Source organism: Xyrauchen texanus, chromosome 49, assembly GCF_025860055.1.
Source record: "Xyrauchen texanus isolate HMW12.3.18 chromosome 49, RBS_HiC_50CHRs, whole genome shotgun sequence".
Lineage (NCBI taxonomy): Eukaryota > Metazoa > Chordata > Actinopteri > Cypriniformes > Catostomidae > Xyrauchen > Xyrauchen texanus.
In genome coordinates, this window is record NC_068324.1 from 801,374 (window position 1) to 813,843 (window position 12,470).

Below are 12,470 nucleotides of genomic sequence, written 5' to 3' on the forward strand. Positions count from 1 at the left end.
GAGTTCAAATAATAGTTTTATGTGAACTGCTTTTTTAATGTATTCTTGAATAACGTAACGTCACTGTCCCTTTAAGCATCTCCTGGTAAACTTGACGAGTACTTTTGTTCAACAATAATTAAATGAGAACACAATGAACACAAACAAACTCTTTATTAAGAGTCACGCACTGAAAAACTCTGAAACTGCATGTAATGCGCTCAGAGCAATAACACACACACACACACACACACACACACACACACACACACACACACACACACTCTCAGACCGCAGTAATGCGAAGAATCTCAGTGCATCATAAAATCGTCCATTGTGCGAGCACCTACAGAGATATGAAGCTACAAAGAGTCTTTCTGTGACAGCAGTGTGAATTCAGTGGATGTGGAGCTAAAACACCCACACCGTAGTGCGGTAAAAAGCTGTTTGCGGGGGTTTGTAATGCGATGCGTGGGCATTATTCACTGCAGCGATGCTGATAAACAATAGGAGCTTTCATGGCTGCTGATGAAGTTTAAACTCACCTCGTTGTCATGAGGAGGCAGCTGGTACAGGAGCTGTTTGATGCGGTGTTTCTCCCCGGGGCTGTTCACATAAGGGACTTTGTCCTCAGGTAGGCAAGAGAAGTAGAGCTGGACCTGCAGGCGAGATGAAGACGATCAGATGAGACACTACAGACACTAAATCTCACATTTACACCAGGTATTAACATCAGCTGATCCAATAAATCCAAACACAAGCGGATATAAATGAATGCATCTCGCCTGATCGCTCACAAGTAAATCGCCTGAGACGCTTTTGGAGACTTTTCATTCGTATGCATCCGTCAAAGACTGTCCATTGATTGACCTATGCTGAAAGTTGAGCCACCTGTTTTCCATCATTTCAGGCAGAGATGTTTTACTGTAGTGTATTGTGCTCGACACTTTGACCTGGGGACACTTTACGAGCGCTGGTCGTAACCACCCTCAGATAAAGAGCTGGCATAAAGACCGGACCATGCTGTTGAGCCGGTCTACTGGAATGAGGCCCTTGAACGACGCCGTTCTTCAATGTTTGCTCTTTTCTGCAATTATCCCCTATAAGACGCAGGGCAATTCACCAAACAGCTGCTATAAAGAGATTCAAGCTACTTTTGCATTTGACACTAAAGTTGTTTAGGGGTCTTCAATGGCTTTAGACCACCTGTAACCCATCAACATTTATTCTGGGGTGCTTCTTAAGCCCAGAGTACACTTTGGTTTGAAGCGTGTCGCTAGTTCTCGAGCGCAGTGCGTGTGATGCACGTACAGTGGGCACGTACTGTCCTCATGCAGACTAGTTTTTCTAAACATGCGGACAGTCTGCGTCTGTGCGAGTCGTCTGCATACGTGAAGAGCACCACAAAGCATTCGTAGTGCACATGCATACGGGGTCATGATTAAAAGAGCACGCATGATGTTGGATGCAGTTCAGTAAAAGATGCATGTAATACTCAAGAGTCTGTGCGAGTACGTGAGCATGTGTGTGCGTGCACGCCCGAGGCTGTTATGTCTGCAAGCACACATGCACATATGTGAGCATGAGTATGATGAACATGTTCCTGGAGACTTAATGTGTTCTCCCCCATTCATTTTCAACGGCCGGTCATTTTTGACCAGGAACACCACAAGTGTGACTGTGCCATTTTTGTACAAAATAAAAGCCTTTCAAAAGCATTGTGTGATAAATAGTACAGAATGTTTTCATATTATTACCAGAATGATCCACAGATATGCTTAAGCTCAGGTCAATGACGCCTACGATCATTAGCGGTTCTGGCTTGTTTGGCGCCCTGGGCGAAACCCGCTTCAATGTGCCCCCAATGTTGTTGGGCATTGGGGTGGGGTGTGGCGCAGGGGGGAATGCCATCAAAGTTGTTGACCCGGTTGGGGTGGTGATTCTGAATGAGAACGCCCCCAAAGTTGTTGACCGGTGGAGGGTTGTTGCGCCACCTCGTGCCTAACCCCCCGCAAGATGCCGCCCTGGGCGACTGCCCGTGTTGCTCATGCCTAAATCCGCAATTGCAATTCTGCAATTCTGCTAGACCAAATTTGGGATATCATTGGGCCCTACTTAAAGGTGCACTTTCTTTTTGCTCGTGCTACCTTGGACTTATAGTGCCACCTAGTGGTGTGGATGCAGCATCATAAAAACCATTATTCATTTAATCCAAGAGTGTGCCCTTCTAAAATGCCAGCCCCCATGAGGACTGCCCCATTTAGGATAAAACAGCTTTTATAAGGTAACTGGTTTGACTCGAGTCCTCGTGATTTTATACATATGTTTTCAAAATTACAATTCATTTCATGAGGAGTAATACTTTTTTATTTGTGAAAAATAAAGTGCACGGTATAGACCACCCTATTGCAGTTTGCTGGTCTTAGCAAGTCTTGAGCTGGTCTCCAGCCTGACTAGCTGACACATGTCTAAAACCCCTCTAAAACTGTCAAACTAGACCAGCCTGAGCAGTGGAAACCACCTTTTATTCAGCAAGGATGGAACATGGGAACAGCATCCAAGACTTGCATGCTAACTGGGACCAGTGCCACATCAGCGCGCCTCCGGTCATGAGAGAACCGCCTTTGCGGGCACGCCAGGGAAAAAAGGTTTGTGGCTGCGAGCTTGGCTGTTAGCAATGTTTCAAACCTTTTGTCTGGCAGCTGGAAATAATCACTTGCAGATTTTCCATGAAGTAGTTTGTAAATAAAATGCAGCCTTTCCTGTTTCCAAATGCCTGCGGGGTGCTGCCATTCACTGTGTTTAGCTGCGCCTGCAAAATTTGGGTTTAACTCTTTGCGATTACGACCGGAACGATTGACCAACATTTAGAGGTTTTAATAAAGATTGCATCTATACGACATGCTAACTGTATAACTACTTGTGCATTGTGTTCTCTCAAGATACTATTATCGGTACCACCCATTAATAAAACCTTAATGTTGACCAGTAATGCCAACCAATCCGTGACGTTCTTTTCACCTGATCTGGTCGCAGTCCTGGCGGCACCCATGTGTATTCCTCCAAAGCACAGCCGGAGTCATCGTCTGACGTGGAGCTCCGCTGGACACCAAACGTGAGCTTGTTGACCTTCGACTCCATGTCCAGCTGCCTCACGGCGTTGTGGAAACCACCAGATTTTTCCAAGTTCATGGGTCAGACGTCCTGGAGCGATGGAGAGAGAAGAGTGTGTCATGATCGTGAAAACCACATGATTAAAACCCTCATAACACACACACTGTATTGAGATGAGGACGGTAACGGACGGTAACGGCCTGTTAAATACATTCTGCTCATAAAACGATGGCAGTTTTATTATTACTGTCTTTGTGCCGAAGTGTCACACTGAGCGTATGGCGTGATGTGGTCAGACATTCCCTTCCAAACTTCTTTACAGTCTATTTAGCTTTCTGGTATTTTCCATTTCCTTGTTTGGGACCCTCTAGTCGAGCCGAGCAAGAATGTGCTTTTCCTACAACATTGTCCACTTCAGCGGTTCTTAACTTGGGGGTCACGACCCAAAAATAAAGTTACAGGTCTATGCCGATCAGGTAGAAACTGTGAGTATCTATATAATCGTGCATGGGTAGGATGACAAAAGGGAGAATACGCTTCCCATATCTGTTCTTGTTGACGTCAAAAGTCGTGCGTTCAATGATTTGGACAAATTCATCGGTCACATGGTAGAAGCTCATCAGATTAGCAAATATCAATATGGAGCTCAATTGTCAATATTTGTGGCATAATGTAAATTACCACAGAAACAATTTGGACTCGTCCCTTATTTACTGAAAAAAAGTGAGACACTTCCAATGGAAGTCTATGGGGTTTAATCTGTACACATTAAAATACTCACGGTTATAAAAGTATAGACCAAGTGTGCCGCACAAGCCCTCAAAAGTGAAGCCAAAACGTCTCGATCGCCCCCCGGTGACTGGTCCTAGTATAGGTCATAAGCCCCGCCTCCCCATGTTACGTGAGACCAACTAAACAATTAAATGACACTTCACATATCTTTTTTCCAAAGGTAGTTTCTGTCATTTACTGTCGTTTCTATCACGTTGATGTCATTTCAAGTGTTTGTTTTCAAAATAAGTTTGTTTTTAGTTATTTGATGCTATAAAAACGCTGCTGTGACATCATGATTGACAGCTGTGATTGACAGGTTCTCTGAGCGAAGTGGCCACTGAAGCACCAACTAACTTTTTTTGGGATCTTCGGAGGACTGAGGAGATTGGCGCTTTAAATTTAATATCTAAATTTCTATAATTCATTATTTCACACCGTCATAAGTCAAAAGGGGCGTGTGCTTGCGATTGATTCAGCGAGAGTGAGGGCGGGGCCTTGATTTCGTGGCTTACTTCCTGCTCACTACTGGGCAGGTCTGGTCCCGAAATCGCAACTGCGCAGACTCAAGTCCCAAGATGTCAGCGCCATATCGGGACACTGGCGGCTTCAGTTCTCACCAATGGAAAAGAGCGAAGGGGCGTCGGCCATCTTTTTTTACAGTCTATGGTATAGACACAAGACATAAACAATATGTGTGTTAACATGATTTTACTGTCGTTTACTCGAGTTTTCTAGATACCAGAGTTACAGAGTCTGTGTTCTGCTGGTTCACGGCGGGGCAATCTGGAGCCTATCGTAAACCGCCACGGTTTTTCTCTGACCTCAGAGCCGAACGCTGGCATAACGGGTTAATGTCTACGTGGTAGTTTCACGAGACTACCTCATGCACGTCACAGTGGCACGTCACAGTGTGTCTGTATACAGCTTTAACTCTTGTTTTAAGGACATTTAAACATACGGATTAATGCAATCCATCGTTGTTACATTGCGACAGATAAAGTAACTCCATTATATTGGTTGCATTTGGATTTTCACCATAGCATTTAATATTATTGATTGAGAATTGATTGACAGCTGCAGAGGATTATCTCAGATCTTGTAAATACCATATCGCACGTAGAGCACGTCGTTTCATCGTGTTACCTGAACACTTCTGATTTCGAAGAGCGAAGAAGTACTCCTTGCCGCAGACGGTAGCTACTGAAAACGTTACCATGGTGACGAACCGTGTTGGGTAATTTACTCCAAAAAACAAAAGTAATTAATTACTAATTACCAATACTATAATTAGATTAATGTACTTATTACTCTGTCTGAAAAGTAATTGCATTGCTTATTTCTAATAAACCCGTATCAACCTTGACCAGGAGAATAACGCAAGGATAGAGATGAAAATGTTCTTTCAAATAAATCATATAAAATCAAATTAATTATTCATGAACTGGCCAAAGAATTTAAAGGGCCAGCGTTAAATTAGAAAACATACTTTTTCATTAGATGTTTAATTTCGTACGTTGGTTTTATATAATTGTTCTATTGAGTCTATACAGTATTTAATGCAATGACATCAGAACTAACTGTAATTAAATTACTGCAAAATTAAGAGTAATCCCCTACTTTATTTATTTTTTTCAATGAAAAAGTAATTTAATTACAGTAATGCATTATTTAGTAATGATTACACCCAACACTGGTGACAAAACATTATCCCGCCTTTCGTCCCCTGACATAATCAGTTCCTGCGTAGAGACCAGCAAGATTTTGGAGTCGGTGCGGAACCAGGCTGGCCCCGGAACTGGTGGTTAATGCCGTTTGAGAATTGGTACCGGCCCAGGATCCCACACCCGAACCATGTCGGTGCAAAAGGGCTATTAGTGAAAACTCTCGGGAGCTAAAATAGACATTAGTCAGCCGTGAGACCGAAACCTCTGTTCTGTCATTCCTTTGAAGTGAATTCACAACACAAAGCATAACAAAGCCATATGGTAACGCTTGAACTCGTGTCTGTCTCCAAACCCCGCTGCTGTTTAAGAAGCTGCCACAGCGCATCATTTCCTGCTGAGTGACATCACATGTGAGGCTTTGATCTCTCGAGCGGCTGCTTTAGGAATGAAAACAGGTGAGATGGAAGAACTGAAGCCGTCGACAGCTGAGAGTTTCTCATGTACAGCTATCGGCTGAGAAATACAGAATTGGACCAAACATGCATCAACGATAATAATGCTAATCTTTTTGATGGCTGAAAGTATGAACATTAACATATTGTGCAATCTAAAGAGGGTGCACGAGTGAAAGAACTCGACACACTTGTGTGTTCTTTGAAGCGTTTATGCCTGTACTGACACACACACACACACACACACACACACACACACTAAAAGTGTCAATGTCACCGAAAACTCTCGCTTTATTATCTTCAATAAGACTGAAACACTTACATTCAAGCACTCGTAACCGCTCTCAGACAGATTAAGTGATGTCCATGTGGAAATCTTCATCATGAGACTGACTGTCGGTTCTGTGTGTGACATACCTGAAAATGACGTTTGATTTCCTTGTTTTAGACTTCCTGAAATACAGGACATGTAGATAACCTGCTTTTAGTTTTGGTTACAGCTCTCGTTTCTGTTTGGAGGTATTGAACAGCAAATGCGAGCAGGATTCTCCCTCTAACGGATGCGAAACACAGAATTGTCATTCATAAATCTGATTATAATGTAAATAGGACGGACGTGTTTACATACAGTAAGTCTATCCGGTGATCTCTTTAAAGACAACGTCATAGCCAGACAGACCTGCACCGAATCCACATCTGGATAACGGACATGTCCCGTGTGACATCTTGAATTGAATTCTTTTACTATTATCGTGCATGTAGATTTAATGAGCACATACTGTATTAAATGTAATTATGGACATGAGACAAACTTCTCAGGCTGGGTACAAATCGATATTAATCACAATATTAATCACAATATTAATTTAAACCATTCTGACATTGATTCTCAAAATCCCAAGATCGAGATTTGACTTTTACCTCTAAATGTGTAATTATATATATTTATTATATGTGTTAAATACGTATAATTTGGGCCCTTGTTGTTAATATTTAAAAATTATATTTTTTCATAATCTTCCAAGTATAATTCCTAAATGTCAGCTAAATGGATATTATAACTCAAATCATATTGAATTCAAATCAAGAGCTTGTGAATCGGAATCAGATTAAATCTGGAAGTGTTCATCGATACCCAGTTCTATTAACTTGAAAACATTCCTCCTCTCGTCTCAACAGAATGGTGTTTTCCTCCGCCCAAAACTTGGAAAACTGAAAACAGTATCGAAGTGGGCGTGGCCTTAGGATTTCAAAATGTTTTAGAATCAAGAATCTAGAATTCTGAAACATTCCAAAAATCAACAAGACTGCAGAATTCCAAAACGTTCCATAATTAGAAATTGTACTCTGGCCACGACCACAGAGTATTACGGTTCAGTTTGAAATCGCATTGATTTTGCTAAATTAGCACCGTTCATCCACACCAAAACAACATTTTCCTCCTGGAAAGTTCAGCCTGATCTCATGAAAATTTACATGTCCGTGGCAACACATTTGCAAAACAAAATTACGTGCATCATTACATGTTTCTCTGCAGTTTCCCAAATGTCCAGCAGGGGGTGCCAAAAGCGAGTTACATACAACGTCAATGCAAAGATGCGAATAGACGTGAATTTGCCCCTGGGTGGTACAAATTAATCAAATGGCGCTACTCGAACACGTGAAATCGCTTAATTCGAGTTTACATTTTTCAACTCGAGCGAGAAATAGTACCAGAAGAAATCTGGAAAGAATTGTACGACACAACGTCATACATGTACAGAGACCGGACGGAAAAAAGACATCGCTTGGAGGAAAGTGAGCGAAGAAGTTGCGCGGGAAATATGCGCGTCTACTTGATTCCAGCTATTGGTTGAACTTTATTATGAACCACGTCGTAGAAGCCCCTCCCCCTGTCCTTTTCCGGAAGAGAAGCGGGAATACTTGCGAGTTCGAGTTACTCGTGCGAACGCCAGTTTAAACACACATTTATAATCCAGCGGTCTCACGTGAGCAATGAGAGGCGAAAATTTCCTCTGCGTTGTATGTGAACGCACCATTAGATGACTAATACTTCCCTAACCTAAAACTTAAACCCCAACCTAACCAATAGTGTCCTAAAAGCAAATGCAACATGAACATATCTACATCATTTTGTGTCACTTCTATGTCACTTTCGTCTCACGTGTTAGCTGGCATACATGGCAGGGCTCGAACCAGCAGTCTTCCGAGTCAAAAGTCCAACACGCTATCAGGTGAGCTAGCGTTGAAGCTAATGACGTTGGAATTAGTGTGTAAACGCATGCGAGTCTGTAATAAACGTGTTAAAATGTATCGTTTTTCAAACGATGCGTTACAATAAAAGTGTTTGATTAGCGTAACAATTCTATAGTAACAGTGTGAAAAATAAGTGTTTATTAAGTCATAATGTGCTATTGTACTCGTGATTTGTGTGAATTGTATCGCCTCGTGTTCATTTCACCGAACGAGACATTTTGTAAAAATGTAGTTAAAGTAACGTTCTTTCTTTGAGACTAGGATTGGGAAAGTTAGCCTAAACGGTGACATTAGGAAACTAAAAAACATGTTTTCAAATGTAAACGGATTAGTGTGGATGTGACCATCTCACCTGATCCTAATCTAGTGGATTTTATAATACAACAGCGGAAGTCTCTCACACAGGACGTGCACTACAAAGGCAACACCCTTTCTGTTAAACTGTCTCTTTAAATATGCAAATTTCTACCTCAGATGCCATCAGCAGCATAATTTCCTGAACTCCCAGATCTGATCAACTGTTGAATTGATATGCAGTTATGTTTGATTGGCATTTTATGATTGAGCGTTTTCGAGTGAATCAAAAGGACCTGTGTGGGCCAAAGGCGGTTCCTGTGTGCACGCCGCTCACCATGAAAATGCCCTCAAGCGCCGGGTGTTTAACAGCCCACTCTCTTGTAGAGATGCTTGTTAACGTGGCTTTGGAGTTCTGGAGATGCATATCTGTTAGATCCACCCACACCGGCCTCAATGCCTTCAACAGGGGGTAGATGGGGCAATAGGGTGGGGGGTCAGTGCCCTGAGGAGGGGAAGCACCCCAGGTGATCACACAGGGGTAACTACAGCCACTCGTGATAATAGACCCTCAGCATAGCCGAAAACCATTTACAAAAAAACACTGTGGAAAAATAGCTGAATCGGTAAATAAAAGATGCAAGTAAATAGATTCAGAAGAACCAAATGAGAAATGCAAGAACTTCAAAACAGCAAAAAATCTGTTCTTAATCGGTACTTTTCAAGTGTTGTTTCCCCAATAAAAAACATCCTTAAAATAACACATTCAGCAACATTGCACAGGATATTAAGACTTGTTTTCAGAGAGTATGCTTCATCTTTAAAAGTGCTTATTTTTCATACTCCTTCAGCGTATTTAAATGGACATACATCGAATGCAACGTATTGTGCTTTATGTCTAAACGTGAAAATAATAACAATGGGGTGAGCAAAATAAGTCTACAAACGTTGCACAATCTGCTACTCAAACGTGCATGATTGTTAATAAATTCGGAGAGATTCATTTGTATGTGTCCTGAAGATACAAGGCCACAATCGAACAAACTGCATCTTCCTGACAGACCAATTTCCCAACTTTGATTCAGGGAAGTGTAACAATGTGACAAGTAATCGTGTTAGCCTGAAACTCACGGAATTCTGCAGAAACAGCACGAGTTAACGGGATTACATCATTAGTTTCAATTAAATTATTGTGAGCAGGGCTGTATAATGCCAGGTCTACACATCACGGATAGTATTATTATTATATCAGTTTAAATGGAGAAAATTCACATTTTCTTCTGTTAAAGGAGTCTAAATACACTCAGTATAGCAACACAAATGATTATGAATGCTCTGGTGGGAAAATAACTTTTAAAAAACACCCGGGAAATGTTGGTGCCAGTTGGCGCAGGACAGCTCCATTAGTCCCGGCCGTCAGGGCCTGTATGATTTGGCCCGATCCAGACTTGAGTCAGTGCTGGAACTGTCTATGGATTTAATGTTAAGAACGGAAGGACTGGCCGGCGATCTGAGTGATTAAAGATCCCAGAACTATCCAATGATGAGTTTCCCTCCACTGCTGTTGTGCCAGTCATAAAACTCGAATCCAACAACAACAGACATTTGTCACGATAGAAAAGCGTCTACAACTTTCACTGAAAATAACAATATAGAAAATCACTGTTTACTATACAAGAAGCTTTACGGTTTTCTACCGTAAATAGATGCCAACAGATCGACATCATAATGGTGCTCAATTAAATTAAATGTCATAGAAATCTTATTGGATTAATTTAATTAAATTGCATTACATAGAAGGAACGTTCCGGGTTCAATACAAGTTTAGCTTGCGTTTGTGGCATAATGTTTATGTTTACCACAAAAGTTTATTTCAACTCGTCTCTCATTTATGAGTGACTCCAGCCAGGTCTCCTTAGCAACCAAATTGGCCCGGTTGCTAGGGAGGGTAGAGTCACATGGGGTAACCTCCTCGTGGTCGCTATAATGTGGTTCTCGCTCTCGGTGGGGCGTGTGGTGAGTTGTGCGTGGATGGAGAATAGCGTGAAGCCTCCACACGCGTTACGTCTCCATGGTAACGTGCTCTACAAGTCACGTGATAAGATGCGCAGATTGACAGTCTCGGACAAGGAGGCAACTGAGATTCGTCCTCCACCACCCGCATTGAGGCGAGTCACTACACCACCACGAGGACTTAGAGCGCATTGGGAATTGGCCGTTACAAATTGGTGAGAAAATCAAAATAAATTAATAAAACAAACAAATAATAGAGTTAATAATCCCCATTATGCTACAAAAGCTGTCGATTGAGCTTAACTTGTTTTGAACCTGAATATTCCTTTAAATCAGGCCATTTTTTCCTCTATATACTGTATTGATTTCAGAATCAGACATAGAAACGCCGTATTGGTCGAAGGCTACTTATAAAAGTACCAATTCCCATGAGATCATAAGGGCGAGTAGATCAAAGGCAAGGGTCGGCAACAAACTAACAAGATAGAGAAACTGGAATGCCTAATAGAAACAAATGAATTACAGAAAACTAGCTGGAAACAGGAAGGATGGGAATGTTGACTTATTTTGAAGCATTTGGGTCATCCTCCCAGTCTTTTGACCCAACTTTGAAGAACTCGATCCATCTTGTTATTCCAAGAGCAAATGGTTTCAAGGCTTGTCCCAACAAACTGAAAGACCACCTGCATTCTGAGTCAATGATGCCAGATGACTACAAGCTTCTGATATTCACCCTCACGGCACAACTCCCTCAACAGACCCTGATGCAGATACCAGATCTCATCAACTCAACTCTGCGCTGCACCTACAATTAGCTTCCAAAAATAACTTGAAGTAGGACTTGACATAGCAAAATATAGGCTAAATAGTTTCCTTTGCACACGGCACAAGTCAAACACTCTTTGGAGAATCGGTTTAAAAGTCTGACATTAATTTCCTATAGGAAACACTTTCAATGTGATGTATACCCCTATATATAAAAACTCAACATTGGCCTTACCTGCTCACCCAGCAATGTCCTTCAAGCCAATTCAACACTTCCCAAAAGTCTTCTCAAAAGTCCCCTGGTTCCTTGACTGCATATCCTCAGTTTGAGCTGTATCCAAACTTTTTCCCATCTAAATCCAAACCAGACATGATGATTGTGTAATTCACATTCCCAACGCAGAAGCAACCAGCTCAAGACGTGTACAGTAGAGTGTGTGAAGAACAACTCAACCAGATGGGTCATCCATTTACTGCAGGTCATATAGAGCCACTCCCCCAACAACACAAGCTCAGCCACTCACCGCAAGCTCCGGCCCCCCTTTTCAGTTCAAACACACCTCAAATAACAGCAGTGGACACGTCAACCCCCAAACCCCTTCCTCGGGTTTCATGGGTGACCCCAGGAAACTCCTGAGAGTATCTCCACAGGGACACCCCACAAATCAGTCATGTTTGGTCAGTCTACACCACGAGTCTTCATTATCCTTCAGGTCAAGGACTCCTTAGTGGGTAGAGACAGAGCAGGGACCCCCCGTTACATGTTGTATAAAACGTGTTGCATTATAAGCCTATTGGTAACATATTAATGCATGTATGCACTTTATGATGTATAAAGCTAATAAAATAATAATTAAGTGATGTACAGCAGGGGTCTGCAACCTTTTTGACAAAGTGCCATTTTTAAATGTCCTGCTCACTGTGCCAAACCCGCTCATTCATGGAGATGGACGGATGGATTGATGGATGGACGAACTTGTTGGAAGATGGACGGATGGGTTGTTAATTTGGCCACCATACGGTACCACAGACTCCCTGTTGAAGACTCTTGGTCTAGTATACTTTGTATTTTATATATATATATATATATATATATATATATATATATATATATATATATATATAGTGTATAGTACTTTATAATTTACAGTCATTTACT

At 41.8% G+C, this 12,470-nt stretch overlaps 1 protein-coding gene across 3 annotated transcripts in view; it reads right to left on the reverse strand.

The window, feature by feature from the left end:
• Positions 1–12,470, reverse strand: part of prickle1a (prickle homolog 1a) — a 35,550-nt gene that overhangs the window by 6,186 nt on the left and 16,894 nt on the right. The window contains exons 1-3 of one of the 3 annotated variants that reach the window (XM_052122534.1): positions 11,547–11,729; positions 3,001–3,183; positions 525–638 (exon numbers count right to left, since the gene is read on the reverse strand). In XM_052122534.1, the coding sequence (XP_051978494.1) occupies positions 525–638; positions 3,001–3,171 (285 nt within the window). In that variant the 5' untranslated portion in view covers positions 3,172–3,183; positions 11,547–11,729. Of the gene's footprint in view, positions 1–524; positions 639–3,000; positions 3,184–6,305; positions 6,397–11,546; positions 11,730–12,470 lie in introns of those variants that run through there. The other 2 variants (XM_052122535.1, XM_052122533.1) reach the window with 2 other exon arrangements.